General features: G+C 41.4%; 1 protein-coding gene across 2 annotated transcripts in view; it reads left to right on the top strand.

Annotated features, from left to right (window-relative positions):
- PAFAH2 (platelet activating factor acetylhydrolase 2) overlaps positions 1–18,693 on the top strand; it is a 49,790-nt gene extending 31,097 nt beyond the window's left edge. For both annotated transcript variants that reach the window (XM_016187926.2, XM_007522564.3), the window contains 3 exons: positions 826–996; positions 4,524–4,678; positions 13,897–18,693. In XM_016187926.2, coding sequence (XP_016043412.1) covers positions 826–996; positions 4,524–4,678; positions 13,897–13,991 — 421 coding nt within the window. In that variant the 3' untranslated portion in view covers positions 13,992–18,693. The remainder of the gene's footprint in view (positions 1–825; positions 997–4,523; positions 4,679–13,896) is intronic.
- Positions 18,694–18,926: the final 233 nt, after the last annotated feature.

Here is an 18,926-nt window from a genome sequence, read left to right as displayed (position 1 = left end):
ATATCCCCTTTCCTCTCAATTTCTCACTACCTCTATAAAATAAATAAAGATAAAAAATTAAACAAAAAAAAAAAGAAAAGAAGGAGGCTGACATATTAAGAGTATTTGGAGACTTCTCTGAGAAAATGCCACAAGTTCAGAGTCAAAGGCAGAGAAGCAGTCACATAGATTTATAGCAAAGATCATTCCAGCTAGAAGAAACAGCCTTCTAGGTCACTGTGCAAGAAGCGTAGTGAATGGAGGAAGCAATTCAAGATGATCAATAAACAGAGACCAAATCACAAGATCTCTTGCCTTAGTAAGAGCATTAGGAATGGTGTCAATGTTTGCTAATCTTAGGGCCTTGGTTGTGCTGTTGGTGACAGTGATTCCTGTTTAACAGACTAGCCAAATCTTTATGAGTTGTAGCACCAAAATCTTTCCTTGACCCCCTACTGTATACATTCTGGCCTCATAGAACACCTTGTACATTTAGGACACTAAACTCTATTTTGTTCACTTGTCTGTTCTGTTTCCCCTTCTAGAATGAGAGGTCCTTGAGAGCAGGAACTGTGTCATTTATCTCTGTATCCACAGCATAGGGGCTAAACACATAGTAGGTAATGACTGCGATGAGCGAATGAAGCTCTGTTATGTGTTGAATTCAGCAACAGGTAAACTGATCTTTGTCCAGGATTCTGACTGAAGGGGTTTTGTTCCGGGTGTCTCTTTTCTGTGTTTCTGTGTCTTCACACCACTGAAGGGAAGCACTCTGCCATGACTGTGACTGCCCTAACCGTTCCTGGGTCTCTGCCTGGAAGTTCCAAATATCTGGTCCTGTTCCAGGTGTGCTGTGGCTCTGGATGCTTGGATGTTTCCTCTGGAACGTGACTTTTACCCCAAGGCCCGAGGCCCTGTGTTCTTCATCAACTCTGAGAATTTTCAGACAATGGAGAGTGTCAATTTAATGAAGAAGATGTGTGCCCAGCATGAGCAGTCCAGGATCATAACTGTCCTGTGAGTAAGCCCCAAGGTTATGATCTCCAGTGACTTGTCCTTTTCCTTGGAAAGAGTGTGACTCCCTTAATGTCTTTTAAATTAACTGGAAGTTTTACCTACTCATAGAATGCCCAAATACTTCCTAAATTTAGAATTTTGATTTCTGTAGAATTTCATCGTTCACTCTCTGCTCCACTTGACTCTACATAGTGTTATTTCTTCATTAGTTCATATGATATCATGGCAATCTTTACCTGTTGCTTTCTGGAAAAAGTGTTGTGAGTTTATATGTTGTTAGGGGAGAGGTATGGGGTTGGGTGGGTTTCAGAGACATATAATCTCATTTGGAAATTATACTGTGTCTTGAAGAATGTGCATAAAATAGACATTTGACAAAGATAGATTTTTCAAGACATTCATAAATGCCCGTTTCCATTTATGGTCTGCATGAGAGAAACTAAATTCTCTTTATCAGATGGTTTTCTTATCAGGAGTCATTTTCTTACAGAGAAACGTTTTGAGTGACTTTAAGAAGTATATTGTACATAAGAAGTAACTTAGAACTGCAGTCAGGACTGAAGCTTCACTGACAAGTCTCTGACCTGCTCCTGATATGCATACATACTATAAAGATCCTGAATGTTGTTTCAGCAGAGCAAATCACTATATGTCACAGACCTTTGGAGTCACTCAAGATAGTTAAAATGTGAAACCCTTGTATTTAAGAGTGCTAGGGGACTACTCCATTGTCAGTAGATTCATCCCTTGCTCACTTTGGTCCAGCTCCTCCCCTTTCATTTCATTGCATTGGAATGAATATTGCTTGAAAGTTTGCCCCAGCCAGTCAGATTCAATGCCATTGTGACCTCTGGAGGACAGGAAGGTGAGAGCAATTGGGAAGAAGGAGACAAGAAGCAATTAACAGGGAGTCAGGCAGTGGCCAGTGGGTTAAGCGCACGTGGCGCAAAACATAACGACTGGTGGAAGGATCCCGGTTCAAGTCCCCAGCTCTCCACCTGCAGGAAAGTCACTTTAAAAGCGGTGAAGCAGGTCTGCAGGTTTCTGTCTTTCTCTCCCCCCTTCTGTCTTCCCCTCATTTCTCCATTTCTCTCTGCCCTATCCAATAATAACAACATCAATAACCACAGCAATGTTAAACAAAAAGGGCACAAAAGGGAAAATTAAAAAAAAAAAAGCAATTAACTATAGGCAATGTATTGTTTCTTAGCCTGAATGCTGAGTACTCAAATACCATTGTTATATAAGGCTTTTTAATTTTTATTTACTTATTTATTTTATGTCTTTTTTTTACATTTATTTATTGGGGAATTAATGTTTTCAATAGTAAATACAATAGTTTGTACATGCATAACATTTCCCAGTTTTCCATATAACAATACAACCCCCACTAACAATTCTGTCATCCTTCTTGGATCTGTATTCTCCCCATCCACCCACCCCAGAGTCTTTTACTTTGGTGTGATACGCCAATTCTAGTTGAGGTTCTACTTCTTTTTTTTTTTTAATATTTATTTTATTTATTTATTCCCTTTTGTTGCCCTTGTTGTTTTATTGTTGTAGTTATTATTGTTGTTGTCGTTGTTGGATAGGACAGAGAGAAATGGAGAGAGGAGGGGAAGACAGTAAGGAGGAGAGAAAGATAGACACCTGCAGACCTGCTTCACCGCCTGTGAAGCGACTCCCCTGCAGGTGGGGAGCCGGGGTTTGAACCGGGATCCTTATGCCGGTCCTTGTGCTTTGCGCCAAGAGGTTCTACTTCTTTTCTGATCTTGTTCTTCAACTTGTGCCTGAGAGTGAGATCATCCCATATTCATCCTTCTGTTTCTGACTTATTTCATTTAACATGAATTTTTCAAGGTCCATCCAAGATCGGCTGAAAACGGTAAAGTCACCATTTTTTATAGCTGAGTAGTATTCCATTGGGTATATATACCACAACTTGCTCAGCCACTCGTGTTGTTGGACACCTGGGTTGCATCCAGGGTTTGACTATTACAGATTGTGCTGCCAAAAACATATGTGTACACAGATCTTTTTGGATGGGTGTGTTGGGTTCCTTAGGATATATCCCCAGGAGAGGAATTACAGGATCATAGGGTAGGTCCATTTCTAGCCTTCTGAGAGTTCTCCAGACTGTTCTCCACAGAGGCTGGACCAATTGACATTCCCACCAGCAGAGCAGGAGGGTTCCTTTGATCCCACAACCTCTCCAGCATTTGCTGCTGCTACCTTTTCTGAAGTATGACATTCTCACAGGAATGAAGTGGTATCTCATTGTTGTCTTTATTTGCATTTCTCTGACAATCAGAGACTTGGAGCATTTTTTTCATGTGTTTCTCAGCCTTTTGGATCTCTTCTGTGGTGAATATTCTGTCTATGTCCTCCCCCCATTTTTGGATGGGGTTGTTTGTTGTCTTGTTGAGATTTGAAAGTTCTTTATATATTCTGGTTATTAGCCTCTTGTCTGATGTATGGCATGTAAAGATCTTCTCCCATTCTGTGAGGGGTCTCTTGGTTTGGGTAGTAGTTTCTTTAGCTGTTCAGAAGCTTTTTAATTTGATGTAGTCCCATAGGTTTATGCTTGTTGTAGTCTTTGTAATTGGATTCGTTTCATTGAAGATGTCTTTTAAGATTTATGCGGAAAAGAGTTCTGCCAATATTTTCCTCTAAATATCTGATAGTTTGTGTTCTAGCATCCAAGTCCTTGATCCACTTGGAATTTTACTTATTTATTTTTTACTTTTAACCAGAGCACTGGTTGATGGTGGTGCTGGGGTTTGAATGTGGGACTTTGGAGCCCAGGCATGAGAGTCTCTTTCCATAATAACCACTATGATATCTCCCATCCTTAAATAATACATTTTAAATCAGTTTTTAACATGATATCAAAATTTAGCATTTAGGTTTTTCTTTCCACCAATGAACTGACTTTTGAACTTACTTGTGAGTAGTTCAGTTCAGAATGGACCCCCAAAGAATTCACTTAAATTATAAGCCAGAAACCTATTTTCTATGCTCTTGCCCTCACTTCTATGATTATTTAAAGGCAAGTATACTTTTTCCTGTTTACTTTGGGGTACAGTTCTGAAGAAGTGACTGATCTGTTCAGTTCAGAAGTCAGAGGTTCAAGCTGTGTAATAGTTCATAACACAGGAATGAGATGTGCTTCTAAAAAAGAGAGAGAGAAAGAGAGAGAGAGAGATGTGCTTCTGCCTCCTTGCCCCTCTCCCTGCACTGTTTTCCCTGTACTGTCAGGCATTGTAGTTTAGAGGTAGAGGTAGCTTTAAAGCCAAATGCACCTGCAGTTATCAAACCCTTACTTACTTGTCCCTCACTAGCTTTGAGATCTTGGGCAGATCATTTCTTTCCTCTAATTCTGTCAAATGGGAAAATACCTCCCTTATTGTCAAAATTAAGTGGCATAATACATATAAAACAACATCAGCGACCAGAGGCTTAAAAAAATGTTTGAGTGCCCTAACTTCCAAGCTCCTAACCAATTACTTGTTTTCTTTTTCTTTTAGTGGTTCTGTTCACCGGAGTCAAACTGACTTTGCTTTTATGAGTAGTAACTGGATTGGTAAATTCTTCTCCACTCAAACCTGTGGGACCTTGGACCCCTATGAAGGTCAGGAGACTGTGGCACGGGCCATGTTGGCATTCCTGCAGAAGCATCTTGGTAAGAAGAAAGGGGCATAAGGACATCTATGGGGTCCCTCAGATGCCTGTGCACAGTGATCTTTACTAACCTGCCTGGGATTAGGGAGATTTATGACAAAAGGAAAACCAGAGTAAAGGAGAAAGTTGTATAAATTTATCACAAGAGAGGGAGCCAGGCGGTGGTGCAGCAGGTTAAGTGCACATGGCCCGCAGCACAAGGATCAGCATAAGGATCCCAGTTCAAGCCCCCGGTTGCCCACCTGCAGGGGGTTCACTTCACAGGTGGTGAAGCATGTCTACAGGTGTCTGTCTTTCTCTCTCCCTCTCTGTCTTCCCCTCCTCTCTCCACTTTTCTCTGTCCTATCCAACAACGACAGCAATAACAACAAAAATAACAACAACAATGACAATAAACAACAAGGACAACAAAAGGGGGAAAATTATCACAAGAGCTCTTTATTTTTGGTTGTCAGAGAGTAGAGCAGCATACTGCTTTGCCATTTTATGCCTTTCCAAAGGTCAAACCCAGGGCTTCATACATGCAAGCTATGTGCTCCACCAGTGATCCATCTTCCTGATTCTAGATAGAACTCTTAGCTAGAAGTTTGGAGATCCTGACTCTGTCTCTTACTAGGTGACTGACTTTGGTGTAGATTTTAACCTCTCTGAGCCTTTATTTCTTTACTGTAAATGGAGCTTCCCCTTCTCCACTACTGTCCTAATCCAAGCTCAGTATCACTCACCACATATGAATTCTGCGGTGTGATGATGGTAAATGGGCTAAGTTTGTGGGAGTGCTTTTTTAAAAATTGAAGCCTGGAAAGAGTTTCATGAATCTCATAAATCACAGACCAGCTAAATGGCAAAGCCCATGGAGACCTCTGGTCCAGCCTTCCATCCAGAGGAGGTATTCTCTCTTAGCCTCCTTGCCACATAGTCAAGCTGCATAGAAAAAGTACTGCTACAAGGGTCAGTCCCTGCTACCCCTGGAAACTAGTTTTAAGAGTTGATATTCTAGCTAACTTTATTATGGTTACAAGAACCAGAAATATGTTAAAGGTGGGGATTTATTTATGAAAATACACCTGGCCATGTGGGAAGTGAAAAGCTACAAAATAGTGGCCTAAAAGGTGGTACAGTGGATAAAGCGTTGGACTTGAAAGCATGAGGTCCTGAGTTTGATCCCTGATATTGCATATGCCAGAGTCACACTCTGGTTTTCTCTCTCTATCCCCACCCTCATTAATAAATTAATAAAAAATTCTTTTAAAGAAAACAAACATTGCAGAACACAGCTTGTGGGGAATGACTTCTCTGTAAGGGGATTAGTCTCCATCTCTTCCTTTCATGACACCTCCCTTTTTCTTTGTTCTAGCCTGTACTTTTCTTCTCTCTACTCTGTATTTATTCTTCTTGTTGATAACAACAGCTTCCTCATAATTTTTGAGGATGTAAAATTATTGACCTATTTGTGGCTTATTCTCTCCATCTTGTGGCATCCTTTCATCTTCAGCTTTTGCTGCTCACTGCCATAGCTTCGTAGATTGCTTAGACCTGACTTCCAAGTGAGACCATCGTATTTTATCAGTTCATCTTTTCTTGCCTGAACATTGTAGACCACTGAGCAACCTAGGCCTGGAACTCATTGGATCAAGTCTTCTTGATCCACTTAGAATGGAGTGGATACCATTGTCTACCTGAGGCTGGCTCTTCTCCAGATGCTTTGGAGAAGGGGCTTTCTTACAGAAGGGAAGCAAGCTGACCTGGATTTCCAAGGTTCAGCCTAACTGTAATCAGAGACTAACATGTGATGTTTTATAACTCTTCTTCTTTTCTTTTCTTTACCATGGCTTTCTTTTCATTTTTTTAATTTTTATTTTTATTTATAAAAAGGAAACACTGATAAAACCATAGGATAAGAGGGGTACAACTCCATACAATTCCCACCACCAGAACTCTGTATCCCATCCCCTCCCCTGATAGCTTTCCTATTCTTTAACCCTCTGGGAGTATGGACCCAGGGTTATTATAGGGTGCAGACAGTGGAAGGTCTGGCTTCTGTAATTGCTTCCCCGCTGAACATGGGCATTGGCAGATTGATCCATACCCTGAGTTTGTCTCTCTCCCTAGTGGGGCAGAGCTCTGGAGAAGCAGGGCTCCAGGACACATTGGTGGGGTCGTCTGCCCAGGGAAGTCTTGGTTGGCATCATGGTAGCATCTAGAACCTGGTGGCTGAAAAAAGAGTTAACATATAAAGCCAAATAAATTGTTGCCTAATCATGAACCTAAAGGCTGGAATATTGCAGATGAAGATTTGGGGGTCTCCATTTCGAAGGTAACTAGTAGGCCTATTTTAGTTATATTCCAAAGGGCCCATGACAATACCAGTTTTTTCCTGAGCCTGACATGCAAGTGGACCCAAGTTATTGTCTGAGAAGATGATGTCATGGCTGGGAAAAGGACCAGAAAGCTGGATCAGGGAAAAGAGTAGCTCCCAAATATGGGAAAGGTGTATAAATATTGTTGACTATAAACCCCATCGACTTGATCTGGGGCCTCTCTTCAACTTAGGATCCTATCTAACCTCTACATCCCTGGAGGTGTGATCTCACATTCTGTGGTCATCAGTAGGAATATTCCAAGCTGCCCCAATTTCAGGACCCATCTTCCTCAGGTGGTAAATAGAATATGTTATCCAGCCACGCTTCAGAGGATGGAACATTCTCTACCGTTGTTGATCCACATTGAGGGCAGGGTCCAATAGGGGCCCACAATGGGGTCCATTGTGTTTTTCCTGATGGTGATGACCAGTGACAATGGAGAGAGGGATCTATTGGAGGTCTGGGCCTATCATGTCTGTGTGGGAATCTCAGGACTCCCCAAATAGGGCCCTAGCTGATGGGGTGGCCTGATAGTGACTGAAGAGTCATCATTAAAGTATGCCAGTCTCTTGTCCTTATTCAGCTTTTATAGTCCTTACTTTTTTTTGTTGTTGTCGTTGTAGTTATTATTGTTCTTGTAGTTAATGTTGTCGTTGTTAGATAGGACAGAGAGAAATGGAGAGAGGAGGGGAAGACAGGGGTAGAGAAAGATAGACACCTGCAGACCTGCTTCACCGCCTGTGAAGGGACTCTCCTGCAGGTGGGGAGCCGGGGGCTCAAACCAGATCCTTATACTGGTCCTTGCACTTTGCACCATGTGCGCTTAACCCACTGTGCTACCGCCCAACTCCCTGTAGTCCTTACTTTGAAAGATTAGCTTTAGAGTGACTGAGGAAAGTATAATAGGAAGTAGGTGAGGAGGGTATCTAGGTCTAAGTAGAAACTATTTCATTAGGTACTTTATGGTGTCTTTTTAGGTCTTTCTACTTGCTTGCTTCATTTATTGACTCACTGTAGAATATTGTGCACTTTTGCTTTCAGGTATATATTTTTCCCTAATTTATGGATACATGTGTACATATGCCCTGTCTCTCATCCAAGTACTAACCAGGCCCGACCCTGCTTAGCTTCTGAGATCAGACAAGATCGGGCATGTTCAGAATGGTATGGCTGTAGACACATATGCCCTATCTCATGGGACTTGGTCTGTATCTAGGTTTGTGGACTTTGTTAGGAAGTGAACCACCTGAAATGGAATTAGAGATTACTATGAGAAAGGAAAGGTCTCACCCGAGTAATGAGGCTGATGTCCATACCTGACATCTCTGGACACAGTCCAAAGTGAAGCAAGCTGAGGTGTTATGTGTTGCATTGATTAGGTTGTGATCAGCAGGTGCAATATCAGTTGGTATGAATTGAGAGAAGCATGCAGGAAAGTGAGCCCTACCCTAGTGTTCCCAGGACTGGGGGAACTATGGGCTTTATAGAGGAAGCAGGAGTTTCCTGCTCTCTTAGGGTTTAAGAAGGCAATAGATAGTTATTGCTATAATCACATTGTTTGGCAATTGGGTTAACTTTGAAAATCCCATGTTAGGATTTGCTGTATCGTATACGACATCATTATAATTTATATTCTTTGACATTATTTATATATAGCTTTTTTTTTTTTGCCTCCAGGGTTATTGCTGGGGCTCAGTGCCTGCACCATGAATCCACTGCTCCTGGAGGTCATTTTTTTTCCCTTTTGTTGCCATTGTTGTTGTAGCCTTGTTGTGGTTATTATTGTTGTTGTTGATGTCGTTCGTTGTTGGATAGGACAGAGAGAAATGGAGAGAGGAGGAGAAGACAGGGGGAGAGAAAGACAGACACTTGCAGACCTGCTTCACCGCCTGTGAAGTGACTCCCCTGCAGGTGGGGAGTCGGGGGCTCAAACCGGAATCCTAACGCTGGTCCTTGTGCTTTGCACCACATGCGCTTAACCCACTGTGCTACTGCCTGACCCCCATAGCTGTGTTTTATAGAGTAACGCCACCAGTTATATCTGTTCTCCCTGGTCTAAGACTTTAGGAGAGTCAACATTTCAAAGAACAAGTCATTATTAGAAATGTATTATCAATTTGAGACCACTGTTAAAATTCAGTCTGATTACACATTTGAAGTCTTAAGAGTGAAGGAATATATACTCAGCCTATGGTTTGTGTATTAAAAGGCTTGAGACATTCATTCAGTTTTTCCCCTCTCATATTAATTAAATAGTGATTTATGAGACTACAAGTTAATAGGAGTGTACATAAACACCATTCCCACCACCAAAAGACTATGTCCCGATCCTCCCTCCTCCAGTAAAGCTAAACATCTACTCTCACCCTTCACCTAGAGATTTTTACTTGGGTGCTGTATTCCAAACTCAGTCAGATCTTTTTTTTTTAAGCTTTATTTATTTATTTATTTTCCCTTTTGTTGCCTTTGTTGTTTAACATTGTTGTAGTTATTGATGATGTTGTCGTTGGATAGGACAGAGAGAAATGGAGAGAGGAGTGGAAGACAGAGAGGGGGAGAGAAAGACAGATACCTGCAGACCTGCTTCACTGCTTGTGAAGCAACCTCCCTGCAGGTGGGGAGCCGGGGGCTCGAACCGGGATCCTTACGCCGGTCTTGCACTTTACGCCACGTGTGCTTAACCCGCTGCACCACCGCCCGATGCCCACTCATCAGATGCCCACTCGTCAGATCTTGCTTTGAGCTTCCCTTTCTGTTCTTTCTCAACTTCTGTTTATGGAGTTGAGAAAGAACAGACTCATCTTTGTCTTTCTGACTTACCCATACTCATCTTTGTCTTTCTCAGCTCACTTAATGTAATTCCTTCTAGCTCCATCCAAGATAGGTCAGAGAAGGTGGGTTCATTATTCTTAATAGCTGCATAGTATTGCATTGTGTAAATATGCCACAGCTTTCTCAGCCATTCATCTGTTGTTGGGCACCTGGGTTCCTTCCAGGTTTTAGCTACTATGAATTGTGCTGCTATGAAAGTAGGTGTACACATAGCTTTTTGGTTGGATGTTATGGTGTCCTTGGGGTATATTCCTAGGAGAAGAATTACTGGGTCATATGGAAGGTCCATAAGCCTTGTGAGGGTCCTCCAGACTGCTGTCTACAGAGGTTGAACCAATTGACATTCCCACCAGCAGTTCAGAAGGGTTCCTTTGTCCCCACACCTCTCCAGCATTTGTTGCTGCTGTCATTGCTGATGTACACCATTCTCACAGGGGTGAGGGAGTATCTCAATGTTGTCTTTATTAGCATTTCTCTGACAATCAGTGACCTAGAACAATTTTTCATGTGTTTGTTAGCCTTTTGGGTCTCTTCTGTAGCGAATATTCTCTTCATATCCTCTGCCCATTTTTGGATGGGGTCATTTGCTTTTTTTGTTGCTTAGTTTGCTGAGCTCTCTATATATTTTGGTTATTATTCTCTTGTTTAATGTATGACATGTGAAGATCTTCTCCTATTCTGTGAGGAGTCTGTTTGTGTGATGGCTTCTTTTGCTGTACAGAAGCTTTTCAATTTGATGTAGTCCATTGATTTGTTTCTGTTTTAGTCTTCCTTGCAACTGAATTTGTATCATCAAAGATGTCCTTGAAGGTTAGGAAAATTAGGTGGGGAGTCGGGGGATCAAACCGGGATCCTTACGCTGGTCCTTGCCAGACGGTAGTGCAGTGGGTTAAGCACAGGTGGCGCAAAGTGCAAGGATCAGCATAAGGATCCTGGTTCAAAGCCCTGGCTCCCCACCTGTAGGGGAGTCACTTCACAAGCGGTGAAGCAGGTCTTCAGGTGCCTGTCTCTGCCCCTCTCTGTCTTCTCCTCCTCTCTCCACTTCTTTGTGTCCTATCTAATAACAATGACATCATCATCAACAACAATAATAATTATAATACAACAAGGGCAACAAAAGGGAATAAATAAATAAATAAATAAATAAATATTTTTTAGAAAGAGGGTCAGTGCTGCTTTCCTATTAACTACGTCAGTTCTTATCTCACCTAGTCCTCCTCTCCTACTCTCCTGACTCTTGATCTATTCTTGTGGCTGGCAATGTGTTTATCAGAGCTAGACCTCTTTGAAATGGATTCCTCAGCATCCAGGCTTAAGGCATGTATCTGCACTACACAAAGAAAAGCCAACTGTTAAGAGTTTACTTTGCAAATGTCTGTCTTCACTTTCTCTAATTTTTCTCTTCCCATTCACCCCAGACTGCCATTTGCATCCCAAGCCCTCTATGAAAACTATCTTTGTCAAGGTCAACAGTGACTTTCATGGTACTACATCTATCCCTTCTCATTCCTTATCTCCCTGGAACTCTCAACAGTTTCTATCAGCATTGAAGACGCTCTCCTCTGAAAATCTGTCTTTATTTTCAAGATACCATAATGTAGATTTTGTTATATTTCAGTGACTGCTCCTCCTGGGACAATTTTGCTGCTTCCAGGGCTCAGTACTTGATCCTTTTCTTTCTCTTTTATCCATAATGTTGTCTAGTCTCATGGCTTTAAATTATTTATTTATTATATGATAAAGACAGAGAGAAATTGAGAGGGGGAGGGAGATATAGAGGAAGAAAGACAGAGAGACACCTGTAGTCATGCTTCACCACTTGTGAAGCTTTCCCCCTGCAGGTAGGGACCAGGGACTTGAGCCTGGGTCATTACACACTATAATGTGAGCACTTAACCAGGTGTACCACCACCTGGCCCCCATCTCATGGCTTTAAATACCATGTCCATGCTGACAACTTCCTGGTTTATATATCCAGATTGATCCCTCCCATGAGATCAAACCCACTACTGCATACTCGATATTTTACTTGGACATCTGACATCACAAACAAAGCGTGTTTCCACTACAGTCTCTCCCTCCTTCGCTAATAGTAACTCTGTCTTTCTAGTAACTCAGGTCATCTCCTTCCTGGTGGTTAGGACTTAATGCTGTCTAGTTATTCAAGGCAATTACCCATCCACCTATCTCTCTCTCTCTCTCCCTCCCTCCCTCCGTCCTTCCGTCCGTTTGTCTGTCTTGTCTGTCTATCTGATATATGTAAGGGGCCAAGTGGTGGGGTGCACACCTCTCCATGCATGGGGGCCCATATTCAAGCCTCCAGTCACCACATGGGAGCACCTGCAGCAGGGGAAGCTTCACAAGCAGTGGGACAGTGATGTGGTGTCTCTGCCCCACCTCTCTTTCTTATCCTTTATCAAAAAAGAAAAAAAAATATCTGCCAGAGTGGTGAAATTGTGTAGGTACCATGCCCCAGCAATAACCCTAGTGGCAAAAAGAAAAGAAAAAAAAAAATCTATACATACATATATGCTTTTTTTTCCCATGAGAGCATGAGAGAGACCAGAGCACCACTCCAGCATATACACTGCCAAGAAATCAAACCAGGGACCTCTCACATGTAAGACCTACTCCCTACCCACTGAACCAACCACCTCTCTAGCCAAAAATCCTTATTCTTATCCCTTCTCTGATACATTCCCTTCATCTCTTTGAAAAGCTTATTGATTCCATCTTTAAAACACATACTGAATCTAATCACTTATCACCAGCCTTACAGCTGGCATCCTGTGTGAATCATCTCTCACTTAAATTACTATAAGAATTTCCTAACAACTCTTCCTTCTGCTTCCCTTTCTCACCCCCTCCCTTACCCTTACAGTTTTTTCTTAATAGAGCAGTCAGGGTGATAGAAAGGAAGTCAGATCTTTTCTCTCCTCTGCTTAGAATCCTCTACCAGCAGCTCCCCAACTTCACCTTCCTCTAAGAGTCAAAGCTAACATCATGACCCCCTGTCCTACTGCTTTTCCATTGGCCAACTTGATCCTCACTGCACAAGCCTCCAACAGTTCAGGCATGGTCCTATGTCTGGCCTTTGCACTGCTGCTTCTGTTGCCTGAAACAGACATACCTCAGAGAAATTGTGGATTCCATCCCAGATCCCTGCAATAAAGTAAATTTTGCAATAAAGCAAAGTATGTGAATTGTTTGGCTTCTAGGTGTATATGGAAGTTATATTGTAACTCAGAAATGATAACTCAATGCTATGGCAGTATCACAACATGATATGATAGCATTATCTGGAAAAATAATGCATACACCTTGATAAATGTTGCCTTCTGATATTATTATTGAGTTGTTATGCATTAAGCAAGTCACTTACAAAGCAAGTTTATAAAGGTACTGAATGGGTAATAGTGACTATTACTTCCACCAACATCAAATCATTATAAAAAGTCCTTTTATTTTGTTTTGTTTGTTTGTTTTGACCAGAGCACCTGTCAGCACCTGTCCCAGAAATCAACACTGGAACCTCTCAAATACAAGTCCTGTACTTTTCCATTTCACACATTCCTGGCCCACTCTTTTATTTTTTATTTTTTATTTTATTATTTTATTTTTGAGAAAGATGGAGAGAGAGAGAGAGAGAGAGAGAGAGAGAGGAACACCAGAGCACTGCTCAGCCCTGGCTGAGTGTGGTTTGGGAGATTGAACCTGAGACTTTGGAGCCTCAGGCGTGACTCTGTTTGCATAACCATTGTGCTATCTCCTCCATCCCTGGCCCACTCTTAAATGCTTGTTTTCTGAGAGACAAAGAGGAGACTAGAGCACTGCTCCACTGTAGACAGTGTTGGTCAAGGAATGTGTTTTACTGGATGAGTCACCTCTCTAGCTGTATGAGCAGCCCTTTTAGTATACAGGCGCTTTTCTTTCTAGGATGACCTGCTGAATCTTTGGTAGCTGTTCTTTGATGTAACATTTCAGCAATTTACAGAACCTTCCTGTGTGTTTGTTTCCCATTCAGATCTGAAAGAAGACTATGACCAGTGGAACAACCTCATTGAAGGCATTGGACCATCACTTACTCCAGGGGCCCCACACCATCTGTCCAGCCTATAAGCACAACTGGCCATTTGTAAAAGGTCACTGAGCCACATTCCCATTTGAGAGCTGCCTAGAGACACCCATAGCCCCCTATCAGGGGGTGGTGGCCAAGACCCTTCTTCACAAATTGACATGTAATCATCCTGCTGATTGAATGACTGGGTAATTAGATTTTGGACTTAATGATTTTAAACTCATATTGGGACTTGGATCACTTATTGATTGCCAAACTATCTTTCAGGGGCCTGGGGCCTAATGGTATAGAGAACAAGCAGTGGTGTGGGGCATGGGGGAGACTCCAACCTTAGCACTAACCCACGAGGTATTACCTCTTCACCTTGGATTAATGTGGTTTCTGCAGTGGGACCAAAAAAGCCAAAGGATAGAGTAAAAATTCCTACCTTTAGGACCTCTGGTCCAACTTGGCGCTATATCTAACTACCTCTCAACTTTCCCCCTTTCCAGGGCTGCTTGGTGAGTTCTGAGCACTTTAGACAACTTTTAAGGATCTGGGATACCATTAGCTTTTCTTGCCTTCTCGCAGCCTGAAACATAATTTTAGGACTCAGTCAGGACCACGCTTACATTCATGAATCCACAGAGGGGGCAGATAGTCCTCATAGCATAGGCAAAGAAACAGGGGACAGAGAAGTGTATACTTCAGAATCTCTGTATGCCCTGGTGTTTTGCTAAGTATGTTGTACCCAGTGAAGAAAACACACAAGTTGGTGGAGGTGCAGAAGGGGAATAACAGTGTCACCATAGCCATTTTAACAGGTAACTACCATAAGAGGGAGGTAGTTTTGGTTATCTAGAGTTTAGGAGGGTCCCTTGGAGAGGTTTGGGAACATTGATCTTGCTTCTGACCTTGGATATCATAAGGTTAAACTTGCTCACTAACAGGATGCTGCTGTCGTCTGTTCTCTGGCTCTGAGGCACTGGCCTCAAATTTCAGTCAAATTGTAGACTGAATTTTCATTCTGTTCCCTTTATAAATATGAATGATACTAATACTTGTGCTTGTCTGATGATATGTTGGAGCATTATATTTAAACCACTTTAGAGCAAGATGGGAAACCATCTGGAAGTAACTTTTTCTTCTGTCCTTTCTTTGTTCACTTACCACTCATGTCCACATAGGGAGTGGGGGAAAAACTCTGAAAGAAAAGCTAGATCCTAGTGGTCTAGTTCAAAACTATATAGAAGATCAAGTAGACTTCTCATCTCAGTCCAAGTAGAAGAATCCAGAGGAGATCAGAACATAAGGGACATATGTCTCTATTCAATAGGCCCAAGATCAATGCCAATGAAACAAGCTAGGACTAGGTCTCAGCAGCAGTTTCTGCTAAGAAGTGAAATGTCAGATCCACTGAGGCTATGGACCTTGGGACAATCTATGAATACCATGAATACTATGAATAGACATAGTCTAGAAACATCCACTCAAATATTATACGGCATGGTTTTGTATTCCAGCCGCACCAGTTGAACAAATTTGAACAAATTACCTTCTTTCCATTCTTGACTTCTCCAAAATGACTGATTTGTTGTGAATAATTAGGGGCACTGAGTGAGGATGTATAACACATGGGATATCTAAAAGTTTGTTTCCCACTCTCAAATGTAAAGAGATTTTTTCCCTTTATCTTGATGCTGTTATTTTTCCTTCTCCTTACCTTATTGTTTTCTAGCTAAATTGTTTTTGCTCAGAGAAAATTACCTATATGGCTTTCACTCCTAAAACCTGCTTTTGGCCCAGTATGAAGTCAATTTTGTAAATGTTCTATATATGCTTTAAAAAACTATCAAGTGGTTGTTGGCTTGATGTTTTACTCAACAACGCTTTTGGATTTCCTTCCATAAGAATACAAACAGATAATATAATAGCTCCTTCTACTCTCCAAAAGGGGGGCAGAACCCTCTGTACTCACAGAAGCAATAGATACCTTGTACTGGGTTGGTTCTGCAGGTGCTAACAGACCAGTTCTGACAGCATTAACACTTGAGACCCAGTTTCTACCTTAGATCCATAAATAATACTGGTACTATTTTATAAAGACCTAGAACCTCCCAAGAGAAAGATTCTGTTTGAAAACTAGAGCCATCTTCTCTATTTAGTTTCTTTTGGTAATGACTCATTAATCCCAGGAACACTGGAGTAGGAGAATTTTCCATATAATTGAAAATTGTTCTGTGAGCCACAAGATACTGATATTGACTCTTTGAAATGTATGGTAAAACACACACACATACACACAAGATAATGCACAGTGTACACATTTCTTCATGTGAACTAACTTTCCTTCTCCTCCTCTCTCTCCTCATCCTTCTCCTTATTTTACTACTATTATTTTTTTTAGATTGTTTCAGTTAAGAAAAACTGGATTAGGGAGTTGGGTGGTAGCGCATCAGGTTAAGCTCACGTGGTGTAAAGCACAAGGACAAAGTGTAAGGATCCTAGTTAGAGCCCCTGGCTCCCCACCTGCAGGGAGTCACTTCACAGGCAGTGAAGCAGGTCTGCAGGTGTCTATCTTTCTCTCCCCCCTCTGTCTTCCCCTCCTCTCTCCATTTCTCTCTGTCTTATCCAACTACAACGACATCAATAACAACAATAATAACTACAACAATAAAAAACATTAAGGGCAACAAAAGGGAAAATAAATAAATATTTAAAAAATTATAATAAAAAAAGAAAAACTAGATTAGTAGATTAGGGTTTATATCATAATGGACTAGTAGATATGCAGAAGACCTTGAGGCCTGTGGCACCAAATGTTCTATCTAGGCTTTGACCCCAGTACCACTAGATGCTAGTTTAGCTGAGCTCTGGTAAAATAATAATAATAATAACTACTATTATTATTATTTAAAAACTACCCTAAACTATATACTAGTAATAAACAACACCCCCCAAAGCAACAAAAGTTTATAGTTTTGTCCATGAGCATGCCCTTTAATATTACTTACATTATAGGGACTTTAATCTAAAAGCAAGGAAGATGTCTTGGATTTCTGTTGCATCTTCTTGTTCCACATCTGTTTATAGGACTGTGCCCATGGAGGTTTCTTACTGGTAGATTATTGGGAAGCCTGTCAGTAAGTCAGTTCACTACAGAACAGAATGAGGTTCTTCATTCCTTCCTCTTCCAGGACTTACTGGGATAAGCCTGGTTTAGTTCTTGCTATACATCTAGCTATGTCCCTGAGCCCCCTTGTAGTATATATCTTTTTTTTTAAAGATTTTATTTATTTACTAATGAGAAAGATAGGAGAAGAGAAAGAGCCAGACATTACGCTGGTACATGTGCTGCTGGGGATGGAACCCAGGACCTCATGGTTGAGAGTTCAATGCTTTATCCACTGGACCACCTCCCAGACCACTGTAGTGTATATCTTGACACAGCTGCCCTGATCTCTCTTCCTTAAGAAGACTACTGGGGGGGGGGGGAGTTGGGTGGTAGTGCAAAGGGTTAAATGCACATGGCGCAAAGCCTAAGGATCCCGGTTTGAGCCCCCGGCTCCCCACCTGCAGGAGAGTCACTTCACAGGCGGTGAAGCAGGTCTGCAGGTGTCTGTCTTTCTCTCCCCCTTTCTGTATTTCCCTTCTCTCTCCGTTTCTCTCTGTTCTATCCAACATCGATATGATATCACTAACAACAACAATAATAACTACAACAATAAAACAAAAGAGAATAAATAAATATTAAAAAAAGAAAGAAAGAAAGAAGACTACTGGGTTCTTAAAGTAATCACTGTTGGAATCTAATCCCAAGACTTATAAGGCCTTATGAGGACCCGTCTCACTGTTTTTTTCCAAGTGTATTTTATTTGTTTTTGTTTAGTTAGAGTGAGAGATACAGAAAGGTACACAGAGACCAGAGCACTGCTCAGCTCTGGCTTATAGTGGTGCTGGGAATTGAACCTGGGGCATGGATGTCTTTTTGCATAGCCCATTATGCTGTCTCCCCTGACCCCCACATATTATTATTATTATTATTTACTGATACTACTTTTCCGTGGGTCTATAAAATGGCAGAGGGCAGGAGAGACCATAGTCTATACTCAGGGTCCATCCTTTTAGGAAACTCCCTTTTGTATCATTAGTCAGATGTGGAGGCCAAGTGTCCCCAGCATAGCTTTATGGCAAAAATGGTAGAAATAACAATGATGATAATCATCCTAAAGTAAGCATTTGTTAGGCCCTTACTGTGTCAAAGACAGTGGATTGCATGCATCATTTCATTTGCTTCTTATAGTACTCACGAGGTCAGACTGTATCTAGCACAATGCTAATCTTCATTTCATGTAGGAGGTCAACAGAACCTTAGAAGTGGTTTGATCACTAGGCAAGGCTTTGGCAAGCTTGAACCTAGACATCATACAATGCAGCCATTTTTTATGTGACTTATTTTGAGATTCAGTAATGGCCCTGGCACTATAGAGAAACGAGTTGAGGGAGAGAACTGAGCTTGACTGAAAACTGTTGGCCGGATGCTCTGTTGATTTGATAAATGAAGAAAGTGATTTTCATAATCAGAAAACTCCAACAATATTAGTCTTATTACTTTGTTAATTAATTAATTTCTCTGAGCTCCTTTTTTATGAGAATTCAAATACTGTATACCTCTTGGGGCTGTTATAATAAATAAATGGGCTAATGCATAGAAAGCACTTAACACAGTGTCTGTATTAAGGACTTAATAAACATTGGCTATTAGTAGTGTTGTTTTGTTGGTCCTCTTCACATATCTGTAAGGTTGGGTTTAATTTGCTTTTCTTCTGTATGACCCCAGATGACCTTAGTTTAAGTTATTCCAGCTTCTATAGTTTGACAAAAACCTCCCTCACATGAAACCTGCTGTCTCTAACTACCACCACTGTATGAGGGTGGAGCTATATGAAGAGACACCTTCTTCTTTCCCTTTGCTTTCACATCAAAAATGAAAATTC

Source organism: Erinaceus europaeus, chromosome 13 (genome assembly GCF_950295315.1).
Source record: "Erinaceus europaeus chromosome 13, mEriEur2.1, whole genome shotgun sequence".
NCBI classification, from domain to species: domain Eukaryota; kingdom Metazoa; phylum Chordata; class Mammalia; order Eulipotyphla; family Erinaceidae; genus Erinaceus; species Erinaceus europaeus.
Note: the sequence above shows the minus strand (reverse complement) of the source record. Positions and strands in the feature narration are given on the sequence as shown.